This window comes from Stegostoma tigrinum, chromosome 1, assembly GCF_030684315.1.
Source record: "Stegostoma tigrinum isolate sSteTig4 chromosome 1, sSteTig4.hap1, whole genome shotgun sequence".
Lineage (NCBI taxonomy): Eukaryota > Metazoa > Chordata > Chondrichthyes > Orectolobiformes > Stegostomatidae > Stegostoma > Stegostoma tigrinum.
The window spans coordinates 106,398,876-106,418,478 of record NC_081354.1 but is presented as its reverse complement, the minus strand read 5'-3'; the positions used below and the strand labels follow the sequence as shown (position 1 = coordinate 106,418,478).

At 41.8% G+C, this 19,603-nt stretch overlaps 1 protein-coding gene across 4 annotated transcripts in view; it reads right to left on the bottom strand.

Moving 5' to 3' along the window:
• Nucleotides 1-19,603, bottom strand: part of spata18 (spermatogenesis associated 18) — a 75,891-nt gene that overhangs the window by 52,112 nt on the left and 4,176 nt on the right. For 3 of the 4 annotated variants that reach the window (XM_059647754.1, XM_048531182.2, XM_059647762.1), the window contains exons 2-4: nucleotides 15,634-15,739; nucleotides 11,465-11,580; nucleotides 6,474-6,592 (exon numbers count right to left, since the gene is read on the bottom strand). In XM_059647754.1, the coding sequence (XP_059503737.1) occupies nucleotides 6,474-6,592; nucleotides 11,465-11,580; nucleotides 15,634-15,739 (341 nt within the window). The remainder of the gene's footprint in view (nucleotides 1-6,473; nucleotides 6,593-11,464; nucleotides 11,581-15,633; nucleotides 15,740-19,603) is intronic. The other variant, XM_059647767.1, reaches the window with a different exon arrangement.

Below are 19,603 nucleotides of genomic sequence, written 5' to 3'. Positions count from 1 at the left end.
GGTTGGAGGGGAGTGTGGAGCAGACAAGGGAGTCACGGAGAGAGTGGTCTCTCCGGAAAGCAGACAAGGGTGGGGATGGAAAAATGTCTTGGGTGGTGGGGTCGGATTGTAGATGGCAGAAGTGTCGGAGGATGATGCATTGTATCCGGAGGTTGGTGGGGTGGTGTGTGAGAACGAGGGGGATCCTCTTTGGGCGGTTGAGGCGGGGGTGGGGTGTGGGGGATGTGTTGCAGGAAATGCGGGAGACGTGGTCAAGGGCGTTCTCAACCACTGTGGGGGGAAAGTTGCGGTCCTTGAAGAACTTGGACATCTGGGATGTGCAGGAGTGGAATGCCTCATCCTGGGAGCAGATGCGGCAGATGCGGAGGAATTGGGAATAGGGGATGGATTTTTTGCAGGAGGGTGGGTGGGAGTAGGTGTATTCTAGGTAGCTGTGGGAGTCGGTGGGCTTGAAATGGGCATCAGTTTCTAGCTGGTTACCTGAGATGGAGACTGAGAGGTCCAGGAAGGTGAGGGATGTGTTGGAGATTGCCCAGGTGAACTTGAGGTTGGGGTGGAAGGTGTTGGTAAAGTGGATGAACTGTTCGAGCTCCTCTGGGGAGTCATCAATGTAACGAAGGAAGAGGTGGGGTTTGGGGCCTGTGTAGGTGCGGAAGAGGGACTGTTCCACGTAACCTACAAAGAGGCAGGCATAGCTTGGGCCCATGCGGGTGCCCATGGCCACCCCCTTTGTCTGTAGGAAGTGGGAGGAATCGAAAGAGAAGTTGTTGAGGGTGAGGACAAGTTCGACTAGGCGGATGAGGGTGTCGGTGGAGGGGAACTGGTCGGGCCTGCGGGACAGGAAGAAGAGGAGGGCCTTGAGGCCATCTGCATGGGGAATACAGGTGTATAGGGACTGGACAACCATGGTGAAAATGAGGTGTTGGGGGCCAGGGAATTGGAAGTCCTGGAGGAGGTGGAGGGCGTGGGTGGTGTCACGGACGTAAGTGGACGTATCTTGGGTTGTCCAGCATCTGCAATTCCCATTATCACTGAATAGAACACAGTAATTGATTCTGGAGGGAGCATATTGGTGATAAATACCAGCAGCACTTGGTTTGCATCTCCAAGTCAGAAGGTATGGGTTTAGCCCTCCTTGGCTTAAGTAGAGACACTTTCATACAGCAGGAAGGGCGTTGAAGCTTTTTCAAAATTGTTGGAGTTTCTGTCATCTGGGTAGACATCAAACTGATGTCTCCCTTTTCCATAGGTTGGTGGATTTTTAAGATTCCAGAAGTTGGGAAGTTCATCAAGCGGCAAATCCTAAACTAAACGGATTAAATGAATGAGAGATAGTGGGAACTGCAGATGCTGGAGAATCCAAGATAACAAAGTGTGGAGCTGGATGAACACAGCAGGCCAAGCAGCATCTCAGGAGCACAAAAGCTGACGTTTTGGGCGAAGGGTGTAGGCCCGAAACGCCAGCTTTTGTGCTCCCAAGATGCTGCTTGGCCTGCTGTGTTCATCCAGCTCCACACTTGATTAAATGAATGCACTGGGGTACAGGTCTCTGGCACAGAGTCTGTCCCTCTTGCACAGAAGGGAAGGGGGATAGGAAGAGAGTGTTAGTCATTGGGGACTCAATAGTTAGAGGGACTGAAAGAAGGTTTGCTGGGAACGAAAGAGGCTTACGGTTGGTATGTTGCCTCCCAGGTGCCAGGGTCCGTGATGTCTCGGATCGTGTCTTTGGGGTCCTGAAGGGAGAGGGTGACCAGCCCCAAGTCATGGTCCACATAGGCAACAACGACATAGGTAGAAAGAGGGATAGGGATGTCAGGCAGGATTTCAGGGAGCAGGGATGGAAGCTGAGAGCTAGAACAAACAGAGTGGTTATCTCTGGTTTGTTACCCGTGCCACGTGATAGCGAGGCAAAGAACAGGGAGAGATTTCAGCTGAACACATGGCTGCAGGGATGGTGCAGGAGGGAGGGCTTCAAGTACATGGACAATTTGGGCTCATTCTGGGGAAGGTGGGACCTCTACAAAGAGGACGGTCTCCACTTGAACCAGAGGGGCACTAATATCCTGGGTGGGAAATTTGCTAGTGCTACTTGGGTGGATTTAAACTAGCTCAGAAGGGGGATGGGAAACTGAGATGTAGTTCTAGTACACAGGAGGATGAGCGTAGGGAGGACATGGACAGGACCTCACTGTCACAGGAGTGTGCTGGCAGAGAGCAAGCTGGATTGAAATGAGTCTACTTTAACGCCAGGAGTATCCAGAATAAGGGAGGTGAGCTTGCAGCATGGATAGGTACCGGGGACTTCGATGTTGTGGCCATTTCAGAGACATGGATAGAGCAGGGTCAAGAATGGACGTTGCAGGTTCCAGGGTTTAGATCTTTCATTAAGATCAGGGAAAGTGGTAAAAGCGGTGGAGGTGTGGCTTTGTTGGTCAAGGACAGTATAACGGTGGCTGAAAGAACTTTTGATGAGGACTCATCTACTGAGGTGGTATGGGCTGAGGTCAGGAACAGGAGGGAAGAGGTAACACTGCTGGGAGTTTTTTATAGGCCTCCACAAAGTTCCAGGGATGTGGAGGAGAGGATCGGCAAAACTATTCTGGGCAGGAGTGAGACTTTAACTTCCCTAACATTGACTGGAAATGCTATAACTCTAATACGTCAGATGGATCAGTTTTTGTCCAATGTGTGGAGAAGGGTTTCCTGACTCAGTGAGTCGAAGGGCCGACAAGCGGGGAGGCCACACTAGATCTGCTACTTGGTAATGAACCAGGCCAGGTGTTTGATTTAGTGGTAGGTGAGCACTTTGGAGAGAGTGACCATAATTCGGTTATGTTTACTTTAGCAATGGAAAGGGATATGGACATGTCACAGGGCAAGAGTTATAGATGGGGGAAGGGCAATTATAATGCGATTAGGCAAGACTTAGGCGGCATAGAACGGGTTAGCAAAGTGCAGGGGATGGGGACAATTGAAATGCAGAGCTGGTTTAAGGAACAGATATTGCGTGTCCTTGATAGGTATGTCCCTGTCAGGCAGGGAGGAAGCGATAAGGTAAGGGAACCATGGTTTACTAAAGAAATTGTATCTCTTGTTAAGCGGAAGAGGGAGGTTTATGTGACGATGAGACGAGATGGTTCAGATGAGGCGATGGAGAGTTACAGGTTAGCTAGGAAGGATTTAAAGAGAGAGTTAAGAAGAGCAAGGAGGGGACATGAGCAGACATTAGCAGGTAGAATAAAGGAGAACCCTAAAACTTTCTATAGGTATGTGAGGAATAAGAGGATGACAAGGGTAGGAATAGGGCCAGTCAAATACAGAAGTGGGAAGTTGTGTGTGGACCCTGTGGAAATCGGAGAGGTGCTAAATGATTATTTCTCATCTGTTTTCACTGAGGAACAGGAGAATATTGTAGAGGAGATGACTGAGTGATGGATAACTAGAATTGAAAGGAGGTTAGTAAGGAGGAGGTGTTATCAATTGTAGAAGGTGTGAAGGTAGATAAATCCCCTGGGCCAGATGGGATTTTTCCGAGGATTGTCTGGGAAGCTAGGGAGGAGGTGGCGGAGCCCTTGGCCTTGATCTTTGAGTCCTCATTGTCTACAGGTTTAGTACCAGAGGGCTGGAGGATTGCAAATGTTGTGCCCTTGTTCAAGAAGGGCAGTAGGGATGACCCAGGTAATTATAGACCGGTGAGCCTTATGTCTGTTGTAGGAAACGTTTTGGAAAGGATTATAAGAGATAGGATTTATGATGATCTAGCAAGCAACAATTTGATTGGAGGTAGTCAGCATGGATTCGTCAAGGGCAGGTCATGTCTCACAAACCTCATTGAGTTTTTTGAGAAGGTGGCCAAGCATGTGGACGAGGGAAGGGCAGTTGACGTGGTGTACATGGAGTTCAGTAAAGCCTTTGATAAGGTTCCACATGGTAGGCTATTGGAGAAAATACAGAGGCACGGGATTGAGGGAGATTTAGCAGTTTGGATTAGAAACTTGCTTTCTGTAAGAAAGCAACGAGTGGTGGTTGATGGAAAATATTCAGCCTGGAGTCCGGTTACTAGGGGTGTGCCTCAAGGATCTGTTTTGGGACCACTGCTGTTTGTCATTTTTGTAAATGACTTGGACGCAGGCATAGGTGGATGGGTTAGTAAGTTTGCAGATGACACTAAAGTCGGTGGAGTGGTGAACAATGTGGAAGAATGTTGCAGGTTGCAGGGACACTTGGATAAACTGCAGAATTGGGCCGAAAAGTGGCAAATGGAGTTTAATACGGATAAATGTGAGGTGATTCACTTTGGGAGGAATAATAGGAAGGCAGAATACCGGGTCAATGGAAAGATTCTTGGTAGTGTGGATGTGCAGAGGGATCTTGGTGTCCATGTACATAGATCCCTGAAAGTTGCCACCCAAGTTGATAGTACTGTTAAGAAGGCTTACGGTGTGTTAGGTTTTATTGGTAGAGGGATTGAGTTCCAGAGCCATGATGTCATGCTGCAACTATACAAAATGCTAGTGCGGCCTCATTTGGAATATTGCGTGCAGTTCTGGTCGCCCCATTACAGGAAGGATGTGGAAGCATTGGAAAAGGTGCAGAGGAGATTTACCAGGATGTTGCCTGGTCTGGAGCGCAGCCCTGTGAAGAAAGGCTGAGGGACTTGGGTCTGTTCTCAGTGGAGAGAAGGAGCCTGAGAGGGGATTTAATAGAGACATACAAGATGATCAGAGGATTAGATAGGGTGGACAGTGAGAGTCTTTTTCCGAGGATGATGACTTCAGCTTGTAGAAGGGGGCATTGCTACAAATTGAGGGGTGACAGATTTAAGACAGATGTCAGAGGCAGGTTCTTTGCTCAGAGAATGGTAAGGGCGTGGAATGCCCTGCCTGCCAATGTCGTTAACTCAGCCACATTAGGGGCTTTTAAACAGTCCTTGGATAAGCATATGGATAATGATGGGATAGTGTAGGGGGAGGGGCTTAGATTAGTTCACAGGTTAGCGCAACATCAAGGGCCAAAGGGCCTGTTCTGCACTGTATTGTTCTATGTTCTAAATGGTTATTTTCTTCATTGTTATTTGCGCAAACTTCTTGCATGAAACATGCACATTTAGCTACATACTTCAAGTAATTCATGATGTGTGAAACACTTTGGGATAATTGAGGAAAATGTTGTGGGAGCATATTAATGCACACTTTCTATTTTTAATTCTATAGGATGGAGGAATGCTGGTGTCTTGGCGTAATGTAGCTCATGGTCTTATCTAGAGAAGTGGTGGAGATTTTGGATTTTGACAATGAACTGAAAGATTCCACAGCCCCGCTTAGTTATCAGAGTTTCAATCCATACCAAAACGCATCATGTTTTCAGTTACAACAGATGTGATCTAACATATTTTCTGATTTCTGTGATGCATATATAAAAAGTACAATTTGATTACATTCGCTTCAAAGGGGATGCATCTGCAATGGATTTAAAGAAAGCTTTTAAAAAATTTGACCAAAATATAAAAACATGGCAATTTTCACTTTTCATTATCAACCATAATAGTGTACCCAAACATATGTTTTTGTTCAATTGCATCTACTTTGCTGATATAGCTTTGTTATGTCTGCTATGTACACACTGGGGTAGATTTTGGTTGGGCACAATTTAGCAAAATCATCAATGGCATTCACATTTCATGTTTTAGTAAATTAGCAAACTAGTTTAAACTATTGCACAAAGACTAATATACTATCTTAAAAAAAATTCGGCAGTTTTTTTTTCCCTTTTTAAATCTTTCTCACCAAGTTTCACCACTGGCAGTCAGTACTTATCGGGTGTGCAGTTCTAACACTCTCATACCTCACTGAATTCTCCAAATTCAGATGTGAACCAAAATGGACATTCAATGGAGGGAAGGGATTATTAGAGAGAGCCAAGCTTAATTCTAAGGGCAGAATTTAATGTTGTCTGGAGTGGGTGTGGAGGGTTGGAGCATATGATCTGATGAGAGGGTGCATTGTGGTGATCCTGCCTCCAACCAATCATGGACAGCCTCCCTGCCTAGAAGCCAACTACAGCCATTAATGTGCACTTAAGGTCATGTCCTGACTGCTGATATTCACTAAAAAGCAACTCCTCCCTCATTCACTTTTGGCTACGGTACCTCTTTGTTTCTGGTGTATGGTAGCTACCACCGACCCCAGGTCTCTGAAAGGGTCCATACCTAGCCACTGGACCCCAGCAGGCCATCCTCAAGAAGTAATCTAAGACCTGTCAGTCCTCCAGCTGATAGCAAAGACCCCATCATAAGCCCTGATTGATGACCAACAATCACTAGACTTATAAACATCTATTACGTTTTTGCCTTATAAAATTCAATAAATCTTCTTAAAAACTATCTCAACAATATCAACAAGTAAAATAAGAAGAATCTTTAATGATCAACTCTATATCAGGGAGATTCCTGACTTTCAGCTTAACTTTCTTACTCCTGTTTGATAGTCCCAAGTTGGCGACGTGTTGTATTTAATTCAGTCTCCAATTCAATCATTTCTTTTTCATGGACTGTTGCCTGTTCCCTCAGTTTCTGATCCTTTTCAGCGGATTCCTGGAAAGTGAACCACAAATATTACTATGCGTGTGCAGTTACGCAAAAAAATTGTGATCAAATATCTAAAGGAGTTGTGAAACAAAATAAGAAATTGAAGTATAAAAAAGGTAGATTGAATGTTTATTCTAACAGGCAAATTTTAAACAAGCTGCCCTGACACCCAGCAGCCACAATGACTACCTCTAAATTTTGTTTGGAGTTGATGCAAACGCAGTTCACCTCATCCAGCCATTAACACCCCTACCCCACCCCACCCCACCCTGCCTCCAACAACAGCCACAAAAATCTCATCCTTGTGGGCACTTACTCCCAAAGTACTCCGGCCAGGCCAAACATAATCCCATGACTACCCACTTTCCCCACCCCCAACCTTGGGGATGAACATTGACCCAAAATAGAAAACTGTAGAAAAAAGGAAAGATAGACTATTAAAATTTGTTTGTTTCCATTAATTTCACTTAGTAATAATAGCCTTTCAGAGCAGATTAGTTCAAACTTGGATTATGCTCAGTCCCAGCAAAGTAACTTGTCCATTTTAAAATTCTCATGTCATTTTTCAGATCATTTCAATCACTTAGTCCCTTTTTTCTCTAATTTTGACCAGCCTAATAACCCTTCAAGTTCTCTGTCATCTCCAATTCTGGTCTCATGTACATGTCTGATTTTAATTGCTCTACCAAGGGCCTGAGCTGTGGAATTCTCTCCCTCAACCTCTCCAGCTGCCCATGTTGTTGAAGTTGCTCACTGATCAATTCTTTGGTAGTCTGATCTAATATCATCTTATGTGGCTTGGCATTAAAGTTTGCTTTCTAATAATCCTGTACAGCTCCTTGGGACATTTTTCTACATTACCTTAGATATCTGCAAGTTGCTGACCAATCTCATTCATACCATCACCAATAATACAAAATGACTGTTCAGTAGGTGACTCACTTTTCATTTTCATTTGCATAAATAAACAGCTGACATAACCATTCCAAAATTATTCTCAATGAACAGCATCTGTGGCCTTCATGCCAAGCTATGGCGCTCTAAGCCCACACACCCAGTGAACAATGAATTTACTGTACATTGTGCTTTTTTAAAAAAAATAGCATTAAAACTTTGCCACAATAACTTTCTTGGAAAAAAAAACTCATTTTCACTATAACCTAATAAAAAGTGTCAATAATCCCGATCCTTTAAACTATCAATAGCTAAAACTGCAAGCACTCAAATATCTAAACTTCGTACAGAGAATGATTGTGAAGTTGACAGCCAAGACCAAAGAACCAGAGCAGGGGTTCAGGTGTGTCAATAGTCTAATGGATCTCGGAGCTGTCAGTCAAAATTCATAATGTGGTTTCAGCTGAAAGCCCAGAAATCCAATAGTGCGCAATATCACTGAAACCCAGGGAAAACATTGCAATTGAAGTTGTTAAGTCTTGGTGCTCATGTCTTGGTGCAGGGGTGGGAGGTGGGATGAGTGCTAGTTGGTGTATGAGGGACTCTCTGTATTCACTATAGCTGTTTTCAATGCCGTCCCACAACACAAAGGTGAAACTTTTAAACAAGGTGCCCTGGCAGCCAGCAGCCACCGAGACTATCACTAAATTTTGTTTGGAGGTGGTTCAAAAGCAGCTCACCACATCCAGCCCCTTACATCCCCACCCCGACCTCCAACAACAGTCGTGAAAATCTCATCATTGTGGGCACTTGCTCCCAAGGTGGTCAGGCCACGCCAGGTATAATCCTACGATTCCTATTAAGCACCACCCTCCACCTGACCACGCCTTGGACTAAAATAGCAAACTGTAGAAAAACTATCTCAACAAGGCAAAAAGGAAAGGTAGAGCTCTATGAGGCCCATGAGTGGAGCAGAAAACAGGTACAAGCTGCCGAAAAGTAGACGCATAATGTAGTGAAAGTTTACGAAACAACACATGATATAATGGGTAATGTATTGGAAAATTTTGCATGTTTTTAAAGATTGATTGATAAATATTGTGATCAAAAATCCACAGAAGGGAACATGTTGGCATGAGTGCTGGAATGTAACCAATCAGAATCTCTACCACCAACTCTCCTTAAGTAGTAAGGTAAATATTAGATTCTCTGATTAAAGAGAATTTCAGGCACCTACCTACCAAGAAGGTCATGGGCTGCAATGAAAATGCCTATGTAGTAAGATGGGGGAGTGGGTGGAAGAAAACAATGTTGGAATGTCCAATTCAAAATTGCCTCCAACAATTTTAAAAACTTTAAGTGCAGAGAACAAAAGACATAGGAATTTCTTTTATTCTTTATGAGATGCAGATATCACTGAAAAGGTCAGCATTTCTTCCATCAATAATTGCCCCTTTCTGAACTTCTAGTCCTTGTGGTGTAGATATACATACAGTGAGGAAGAATTTTTTCCAGTGGTTTTTTTTCCGAGATAACACAGTGTAGAACTGGATGAACACAGCAGGCCAAGTAACATCTTAGGACCACAAAGGCTGATGAAGGGTCTAGGCCAGAAACGTCAGCTTTTGAACTCCTAAGATGCTGCTTGGCCTGCTGTGTTCATCCAGCTCTACACTGTTATCACCTTTATCACTGATACCATTTTGTAAATTTCCCCTTGACTCACTCTAAAGCCTTGGCATCTTTCCTGAGGCCTACCCAGAACTGACGATTAATGAGCACTCATCAATTCTCAGTAGAATTCAAGCTTTTCTACAGCCTTTATGGAATAAGTAGTGATATGCGGCAAATATTTGAAATTTGGATCTATGCATCACATCATTTCCCAACAATCAAATAGGTGATAAGTTGTGCAAAGTGTGATTAGAAATTTCCACAGGTCAGAGGCAATGTTCACCAGGGAATGTGGTGAAAATATTACCTTTTTTTAAAATGAGAAAAGCTATAAATGTAACTTACTTTATTTCAAGACTTAGAACGCCTACAGTGTGGAAGAAAGCCATTTGGCCCATTAAGTCCATACTGACCCTTGGAACAGCATCTCACCCAGGCCCACCCCATTCCTGTAACCATGCACTTCCCATGGCTAATCCACCTAACTTGATCATCTTTGGACTGCAGGAGGAAACCACAGCACCTGAAGGAAACTTTTGCAGACACAGGGAGAATGTGTAAACTCCACATACACAGTCACCTGAGTGTAGAATCAAACCTGGATCCCTAGTGCTGTGTGGCAGCAGTGCTAACCACTGAGCCACCATGCCAGCCATGCTTGCTTAAAAAATTAATTTGTTGTACCAGTTTAAATGCTGTGGTTGTTTCTTCTGTAGTGTTACTGCTGTCATAATGATAGGGAAGTTAATAATGTCCACTGTTTTTGATGCAAGAATAGTGGTTGAACTTTAACATCCAATTTTGCACCACTCTGTCATTAGCTTTGCCAGTCTTGCTTCAATTGCATAGGAGATTGGTTGCACAGCACCTGGAACATTGTTGTCAGTTTTGGCCTCCATACTTTAGGGAGGACATTGTTGACGTAAGGAATGTTCATCAAAGGTTCCTAGAACGGTGGGACGTTTCAATGATGAGAGACTGAAAAACGGGGCCTGTATTCTCTCGAGATTCAAAGAATAAGAGGCAATTTCAGTGAAACATTCCAAATACTTAAACAAAAGTGACAGTGCCGATGAAGGTGTTTCCTTTGATTGGGGGGGTCTAGAGCTAGGGGCCATAATTTCAAACTAAGGAAGTTTAGAACTGAGAATGCTTAGAACTGAGACAAAGAGAATTTTTTTTTACTCAGATGGTTATGAATCTTTGGAATTTTGTACTTTTGAAGGTTGCAGAAGCTCAACTATTAAGCATCTTTAAAAGTAAAGATGTTCAATTTTTAAATACCAATGATGCCAAAAAACCCATAATAGTATTGGAAAAAGGAATGAAAATGGAATGTCAGCCACGATTGAATTGAAATAGCGGAGTAGGGTCAACAGATTGAATGGCCTGATTTAGGGTCAAATTGTGTAGAATTTGGCCACAAGGCTAAATTAGCCAATAAAAACAAAAATACATGGACATATAGAAGTTAGTGCATATTTGTGAAATTCAGAACTCACTGTTGAAACCTTAAGGAGAAAAGCAAATTTTTTTGCTGTCAAGATTCAGATCTTTTCATTGACCTAAATTTCTGGTCTTTGCCCATGCTAGTCAAGGGCTTGGAAAATCCCAGCCAATGGCCTTCTCATGTTCCAATGTTCCTCATGGCATTTTGCTATCCACCTCACTTTCTGAATTAGACATTGAAAGGCATAAAGTGCTGTATTTGTGCAGAATTTGGTAATAAACCAAAGTGCTGTAGTAGGTAATTATTGCAAGTATAAATGCAAGAAGCCTTTTAACAATATGATTATTATTACATATGACCAAACAATCTCACTGATAAAAATGAATTATTGTGTTCATTCAGATTTTTAATTTTAAAATGTTCTCAAAAGCAAATTTATATAAAGCTGCTTTTATTTGTTCTTAATCATGTCAAATTTTTCTTAACCTCCCTATTTCCTTTTGTCTATTCACTTTCACCTTAAATTCATCCACTTAATTTTCTTTCCTTCTCAGTCCTTTCGCTATTTATTGCTCAGTCCTCCAGTCAGATTGGCTGGGAAATAGCCTCACTACTGCTGTTCACACAGGTACTGTCTCCCTGCCTGCACCACCATCAATTCACATATCAATGTGGTGGACAAAAAAGTTTCAGGCTGAAAGGTGTAGGAATTGAATTCCAGTAACAAGAAATTTCAGATGTATGCTACAGCACATTTTCACCTGTCAGTCAAAGATAGAGAGTTAAGTTCCAGGCCACATGATCAGAGATTTTCAATTGCAAGAGCGAGACTCAGTTAGATTGTGTATTTGTTGATATACCTTCATGAGAGTAAGGCTGGTGTCAGACGTCACTCCCGATGTAAGGACAGTAAAGCTGGACCCGAGCCAGGGGAGGAAGCGAGATTTGATAGTATCAACACCAGAATAAACACCACCTTTAAAAGCAGAGGAAGAAAAGTAAAATAAATAAGACTAAAGCAAATGTTTAAATACCTATTTATTGTCAATCTTTGTGATCAGACATAATGGGAACTGCAGATGCTGGAGAATCCAAGATAACAACATGTGGAGCTGGATGAACACAGCAGGACAAGCAGCATCTTAGGAGCACAAAAGCTGACGGAACAGAAACGTCAGCTTTTGTGCTCCTAAGATGCTGCTTGGCCTGCTGTGTTCATCCAGCTCCACACATTATTGTCAATCTTTGATGTGTTTAATGAAAGTGCAGTGTTTACAATTTGATTTGAAATGTCCTTTGTTGTCTGAAATCAAAATAGAAAGTGCTGGAGAACCTCAGTAGGTCTGGCAGCGTCTGTAAAAAGACTCAAGAGCCCCGTTACACTGGAATTTTTTTAAAATCAGACTTCCAGCACCCACAGATCTTTATTTTTATCTTCTATTGTAAAAACAGAAAAGAAAATTATAGATGAAGTTTCTTTGTTTTTGATTGACAGTTCCGACCTAGAAGTAGAGCAGCCCCGTTAAACTCAGTGGATGTGGTTTATTTGTGGCTGAGTAATTGAGAAATGTTTTCTTCATTTCTCCATGAATAACCATGGACAAGCAACTAAAATAGGGATAAAGACTGAAAACTACCGAAACTCAGCTGAACATTAGAAAGCACTATTTAATGTCCCGGAACTCCTTTCCTTAGAGCACTGCAGTGTATTGACACTCCAATAACTGCAGCAGTAAAAGGAGGAGGCCCACGGTGACCCTCTGGGACCACAGCAGAGGGCGGTAAACACTGGTCTAATCGCTGACGTGACAGGAACAAATAATATAAACTCCATGGTTCCTGATGAAACATTCGGAAATGTACATTATTTTAGTTGCCCAATCAATTGTCTCAAATGGTCAAAATCTAATAACACAAAAAGGACATTTTTGTCTGTTGGAAAATTCTGAAAGGTCACACATCATTGATAACATACCCCAAATATTTACTCCCATGGAAGTTGGTGTTACAGCTGGAATTCCACTGGGCTCAAAATCATCATTAATCATTTCCTTGCGAATTCTAGTGAGAGACTGAAAATCCTCCAGCACTATGGACATTTATCAAATGCTAAGCTTCCAATATAACAGGTATGAAGTGCACCTTTGTTGAAAAGCAGAAATGCATTACCCACTCAGTTACTACATTGACAGCAAACAGACAGGACAACTATGGGGACCATTAGTATTTTGTAGCATAGTGGTAGTGTCCCCATCTCTGGGCCAAGGTGTCTGTGTTCAAATTCCATCTGCTCCACAGGTATATAAAAACATCTCTGAACAGGTTGATTAGAAAATATTTATGGGGCATGGTACCCATTTGAGGTGCTTCCGACTTTGATTTCCCTCAGGCAGCCAGCATCAGATACATTTATCAAAACCACAGCTTCAAATTGAACAACAGGCTGCACTGGATTTGACAACTAAACGTCACCTAACAAAACAGTTACAAGACAGGAGGTTGTTGGGCCCATTCCACACATGCCAGCTCTCTAAAAAAACAATTCAGCTAGTCCCACTCCCCTGCCATTTCCCCTATATCTCAACAAATGGTTTAACTTCGGTACTTTTCCATTTTCTTTGTGAAAGCCCCATTGTATATAATTTCACCCCTTTTCAGTACATTCCTGATCCAACCACACACTGCACTAAAATGTATTCCTCATGCTGCCTAGATAGCAAAGTGTGAAGCTGGATGAACACAGCAGGCCAAGCAGCATCTCAAGAGCACAAAAGCTGACGTTTCGGGCCTAGGCCCTTCATCAGAGGCCCTTCATCTCTGATGAAGGGTCTAGGCCCGAAACGTCAGCCCTTGTGCTCTTGAGATGCTGCCTGGCCTGCTGTGTTCATCCAGCTCCACACTTTGTTATCTTGGATTCTCCAGCATCTGCAGTTCCCGTTATCTCTTCCTCATGCTGCCTTTGGTTTTGCTAATTGCCTTAAAATCAGTGTACACTGGCTCTCAAGTCTTTTGCCTTGTCTATTCTTTCTAAAGTCCTGGTGTTTTTGAATACCTCAATTAAATCTCCTCTTGGCCTTCTATTCTTCAAAAATGTGTAAAGGTCTGTTTTCTCCAATCTATCCTCATGACAGATGTTCATCATTACTGAAACTATTCTCAGGAATCTTTCTGCAACCAATCTAATGCCTTCACATCAATCTTAAAGTGTGGTGTCCAGAAATGGACAAAATTACAGTTGAGGCTGAAGAAACAGTTTCCAAAATTTCATCTTGACCTTCATGCTATTTGTACTTCAACTTTATTTATAAAGCTTAGGACCACATACATTTATTGATCACTTTGAATCTGCCCTGCTATGTGCAACGTGTGCCCACAGACCTCCAGGCTTTTGTTCCTTCACCCGTTTTAAAAGGTACCTTTTAAAATGTATAAACCCTCTCTTCATTCTTTCTACCAAAGTGAATCACTTCACATTATCACAGGCCAAATTTTATCAGCCATGTCTCTACCTATTCCATCAGCTATGTACACTTGAAGTTGTTCACTGATGTCCTCAGAGTTTGCAACACTACTAAATTTATTGTCATTCACAAACTTTGAAATTTTCTTATACATCGATGTCCAAATCATTAATATATAGAACAAAAATGCCGATATAATGGCATAATGATTGTGGTGTAGATTGTCCTGGCAGGCCACAGATTAGCCATGATCTCATTGAATGGCAGAACAATGGCGGGCTGAATAGCCTACTCTTGTTCCTGCATTCCTTTGTTGTGCTGGAATGGTGGTGTGCAGTGAATGTAAGAAATTCAGGCAGGAAGTACACCCCTATGAGAAGAGCCTATCAGATCAACTTATTAGATAAAACATTCACCTCTTGGGTTGCTATACCTATCCCTGCCATCCTTGAAAGCATTAATTTCCAAATACATAGTGAATACGAATCTGTTATATGCACATCACTTTCCTCTTTGACGTAACTTACAGCAAATGCAGATCTACACTCCAATGAGCCACAAGCTGAGGACATTTGGATCTGAATGACTGGGCTAACATTTTTGGGAGGATGGGAGGTCAGTCATGAAGGTTGGATAGCTATATGTGAGAGGCAGCCAAGTATGCCCCTGAATGAGCCAAATAAGGGCATTGTGTAAATGCCAATTGGAGTTTCCCCCCACCTTTCCTACAAAACCGTGAGCTCTGGCTGATGAATGGAGGTATCTTCCTGGTAACAGTTTGGGGGTTTGGGGAACAGCGCTTCATTTATCATTTTTATTTCTTCCCCCTGGCAGTGTGTGCAAGTTGACTCCAGCAGATTCTCTCCACACAACTTTGGCAACTGTGGCCTCAAATTACTTTAAAGGTTTTAAAGCTTTCTCAGAGGGCACCTCCACCTTAAGCCTTCAACAATTTACATCAGCAGCTCCCACTGATGGGAAGGGAGCTTCCTATTGCCCTTCCATTGTCAGGATCCTACTTTCTTTACTAGTTGATTAGGTCTCCCAGAAGCAGACAATTAATTGATCAAATTATCAACAAATTAAAAACTGAGTCCTGATTTCAGCCAATGTGATGTTCTGATGGCGAGTCATCAAAAAATTTTCACCCCAAATTGTGCAAATTTGAAATTTTTGCAAAAAAAGGACTTTCCTCTCCCAAATTCAATAATGCAGCCTTCTCCATGTTTTTGCCAGGCACTTAAAGCAAAACATAGGGGCTAGAAGTAAACATTCAAACCTCTTCTTTCACAAAAGCCTAGAAATCTCAGAATCTACTGAAAGTATTCCTTAGTTAGCTTTTAGCAAAGTCTTTTTTTCAATACATGTAAAAGTGTGGCTTCTGAATTCAGTTTTCACCCACTGACCCTCAAAAATAAATCCTTCAACTGATAACCAAAATGGAGTGGAAGCTAGCACCTACAATCTAAGTAACTAAAGTAAAAAGAACTGAAGTGAGCTTTCTTCTAAAAACACAGAGCAGTGAAAGAGAAATGCAGAAATAAGACTTGATGTTTTAAAAGTGATACCTTCACTTGCTGTGAGACTGAGAATGGTGAATAATTCTCCTTGAACTTTTGAGGTCAGTTCAATAAGTTCACAGCAGCGATTCAAGTTCTGATCACATGAGTTAACCTGTGAACCAAAAAAGGAAACAGAAATTGAAGAACCCTTCATGTTATCCAGCAATAGAAAAGGTTCACTACAAAGTCCCTACTTTTCAGATGTAATCTCTCAATACTTTGGCATTAATGTCAATTCCAGAGATCTAATTAATCCTGATTTCCACACTCAACAGGCAAAACTGAATTTAGATATAATGGCCTTTACGTAGAAAATGTCACAAGGTAGTCCAAAGAAACATAGTTGAAAAATACATTTATGTGGGCTAAAGGAGGTTTATGCAGTCACTAGACATGTGTTCAAGATATGTATTTTAAACATGGTCTAAACTGAGGGAGAGAGAACGGATGGGGGAATGTGTTTGTATTCAAGAGGTAACTAGGTATAGCCCGAGGGGTGAATGGGATCACAAGTTATGGGGAAAAAGCAGGATTAGGCTATTGAGTTGAATGATCAGCCATGATTGTGAAGAAAGGCGGAGCAGGCTTGAAAAGCCAAATGGCCTCCTGCTGCTCCTTTTTTTTTGTTTTGGAGCTTAAGCTGTTGATGGCTGAAGACACTATCCAGTGATGATGCAAACACAGAGGGCAGCATGAAAGAAGCAAAAATTTGAGGAATACACATTCAGAGGATGATGGGGTTACAGAGAAAGCAAGTGGCATAAGCATGAAGAGATGTGAACATAAGTGTGGGAACTTGATGTTTGTGGCTTTGAAGGACTGGAATCCAACATGAGTCAATAAGAACATGGGTGATGTGATGCAGCACAGTGAGTGATAGGAAGGAGGAGCAGGATTTTGTATGAGCTAAAGTTTAAGTTTAAGGAGGGGTAAGTATGGGAGTTGGTATTCAAAAATGGTACAATGGATAGGCCCATCAGTCTGACCTCAGTAATGGACAAATGACTGGAATCAGTTTTGAGGGACAGGATTAGCAGTTACTTGAAAAGGCACTGGATTAATCAGGGATGGCGAGCATGGTTTTGTTAAGGAAAAGTCATGTCTTATGAACTTAATTGATTTTTTGCAGCAAATAACAAGGAGGATTGAAAATGACAATGCAGTGGAAGTTGTCTACATGAATTTAAGGGAATTATTTCACAGGGTTCAATATTGCAGACTGTTCAGAAAACATAAAGCCAATGAGATACAGGGCAATGTGGTAAATGGAATCCAAAGTTTGTTTAGTGACAGAACCAAAGGACAATGTACAACAGATCTTTTTATGAATGGAAAGCAGTTTCCGGTGGTATTCCACAGAGGTCAGTGTTGGGTCTCTTGCTTGTTTTAAAATTCATGTGCGGGACATGGATGTCTCTGACTGAACTAGCATTTATTGCCTATTCCTAATTGCCCAGTTCAGAGTCAACCACATTGCTGTGAGGCTGGTGTCACATGTAGGTCAAAACATGTAAGGATGGCATTTCCCTCCCTAAAGGACAATAGTGACAAGTTGCGACATACAATAATGATTTAGACTGAAATGTAGAAGGTAATTTATTGAGGAATTTGCAAATAATACAAAAATTGGCCATGTAGTTGCTAAAGATGAGGATGATCATCGACTACCAGTAACAGTAGCTGCAAGAGCCACGCTGACTCGAGGAGTACTGCAATGGATAACTCATGTCCTGATTTCCCAAAGTCTGTCAATCATCTAAAAGGAATAAGTCAGACATGTGATAGAATACTCCCTGTTTTCCTGGATGGGTGCAGCTCCAATAACACACAAGAAGCTTTACACCATCCAGGACTAAGCAGCCTGCTTTTTTGGCATCACATACACAAGCATCCACTCCTTCCACAACTGAGCTCAGCAGCAGCTTTGTGAACTATCTGCAAGATGCACTGCAGAAATTCACCAAAGATCCTTAGGTAGCACCTTCCTCCAAGCAACTCACTCACTATCCTGACTGTCACAGGGTCAAAATCCTGGAATTCCCTCCCAAAGAGCATTGTGTGTCAACCCACAGTATGTCAACTGCAGTGGTTCAAGGAAGCAGTTCACCACCACCTTCTCAAGGAAAACCAGGCTGGGCAATAAAATATTGGCCAGCCAGCAATGCCTAAGTCTGACAAGAGAACATTAAAAAAAACAGAAAACAGCGGGAACTCACAAAGATCCCTATGGGAATTTCAGGTGAGGAACACTATGCTCTGCAAAAATATGATTGCATCATGGTCTTTCACAAGTAGAACTGGAGTGTCTTCTACTGTCCAATAGTTTATGAGGGAATGCCACAGTCAGTAGTCCCAGTACACCTATCAGTACGGAGGTCATTTTAGACGTTAAAACATGGCATGTGGAGCCGTTTCAGCTAATCGATGGTTCTCCCATTATATGTGGGCTTTCTTGTCATTCAATGCCTACTTCAAGGCCTCAACTGGTAGTTGGGTTAAAGATCCAACAATGGACCTTCCCACTTATGACTTAATGCTGCTGGATATGGAAAATTGGCAGCATTTGGAGAGAGAATGCAGTCAATGTTCCGGGTCCAATGAGTCTCCTAAAGCTGCAAAATTTAAAAGGACTGTAATTCTTTCTCCACGTTCTGTACGAAGATGGTCAAAAATAAATCTGCATACATTTCAATTGAGAACAGAATGGTGAGTCTCTATATATTCACTTATTCGCTATACAAAATTCACTTTCAGCCAAATTTAGCAGAGTGCACAATTCACATTTGCTGCAAAACGTAAAAGCACAACTCTGCAGATACTACAAATCTGCAAAGAAAACTTTAAATGCTGAAGTAGTCAGCACTTGTGCAGCTAAACAGGCTTAATATTTTATCAGAATATTTGATTTTTGATGTTTATAAGCTCATTTTTAAAGACTTAACGTGGCTCGAAGTTATTGAGGGCCGTGGCATAAATTGTTTCAATAAAAATTCTTAGCCTGAAATCTTAACCCTGTTTGGTAACTGTCACAGATCCATTTCAGAATAATGACATTCTGGAGGAGAGCTTGAAGATAAGAAAAGCAATAAGATTAGCATCTTTTTACAATACTGAATAGACAACAGCTACCCTTTCTAAAGCATAAAACTGACAATAACTGCTTTCTGGCTACCAACTTTCTTAATTGTTAGGGCATATCAAAAGAATGAATGACTGATAGTGCAGCTTGGAATAAATGGATTTAACCGTCGTTTTGCAACATTTGTAACAATAAACAGTTTTAAATATTTTAGCTACTTCAGTTACTTTTGAGTGCCAGCATGAGATTTTTTTTAAATGACTAAAAATTATTTTCTGACAGGGCCTTTTCCCACTATTGTTGTCGGTCTATGATTCTCTCCTGAAATCAGTCCTTTTTTTGATAACAATTGATCTTTCAAATTTCGAAATGTTTACGGAATTGGATCATCCACTTAAACGGACATACATTTCACCGTTGCTGATTTATGCAACTGCTGGGTTTTCCTGAAACTCGAAATTGTGTGGAAGTCAAAGATGACAAAACGAAGCTAACCCAAGTTGCTACTACAGTTTTACTTCAGGCGCTGGCTGACAAAAACTACTACTCTTTAAAATTTATGTATGTTAAGGATAAACTATTGAGAAAAAACAAGTGTGCAATAATATTAACCAGCTCTGCTCTAACGTAGAGCTCGGTGTACTAAAATAATTTTGACTGAAGGAGTAAAAAAATGCATTGTTTGGCGTAGCTGCAAGTGCGATATGTGCAACAATTATACCAGGGCTGCTTTCCACATTGCCATAGCAACAAGCGTCCTTAGTTACCAAACTCCCGGGAAATTTCCACGTTTACTTGCAAAATTTCAACAAGAACAGCTTTAAGAATAAATATTAGAATAAGTCTAAAAATAAACTTTATATTTGCTGTTATACTCACCACATGAAATAGCAAAAT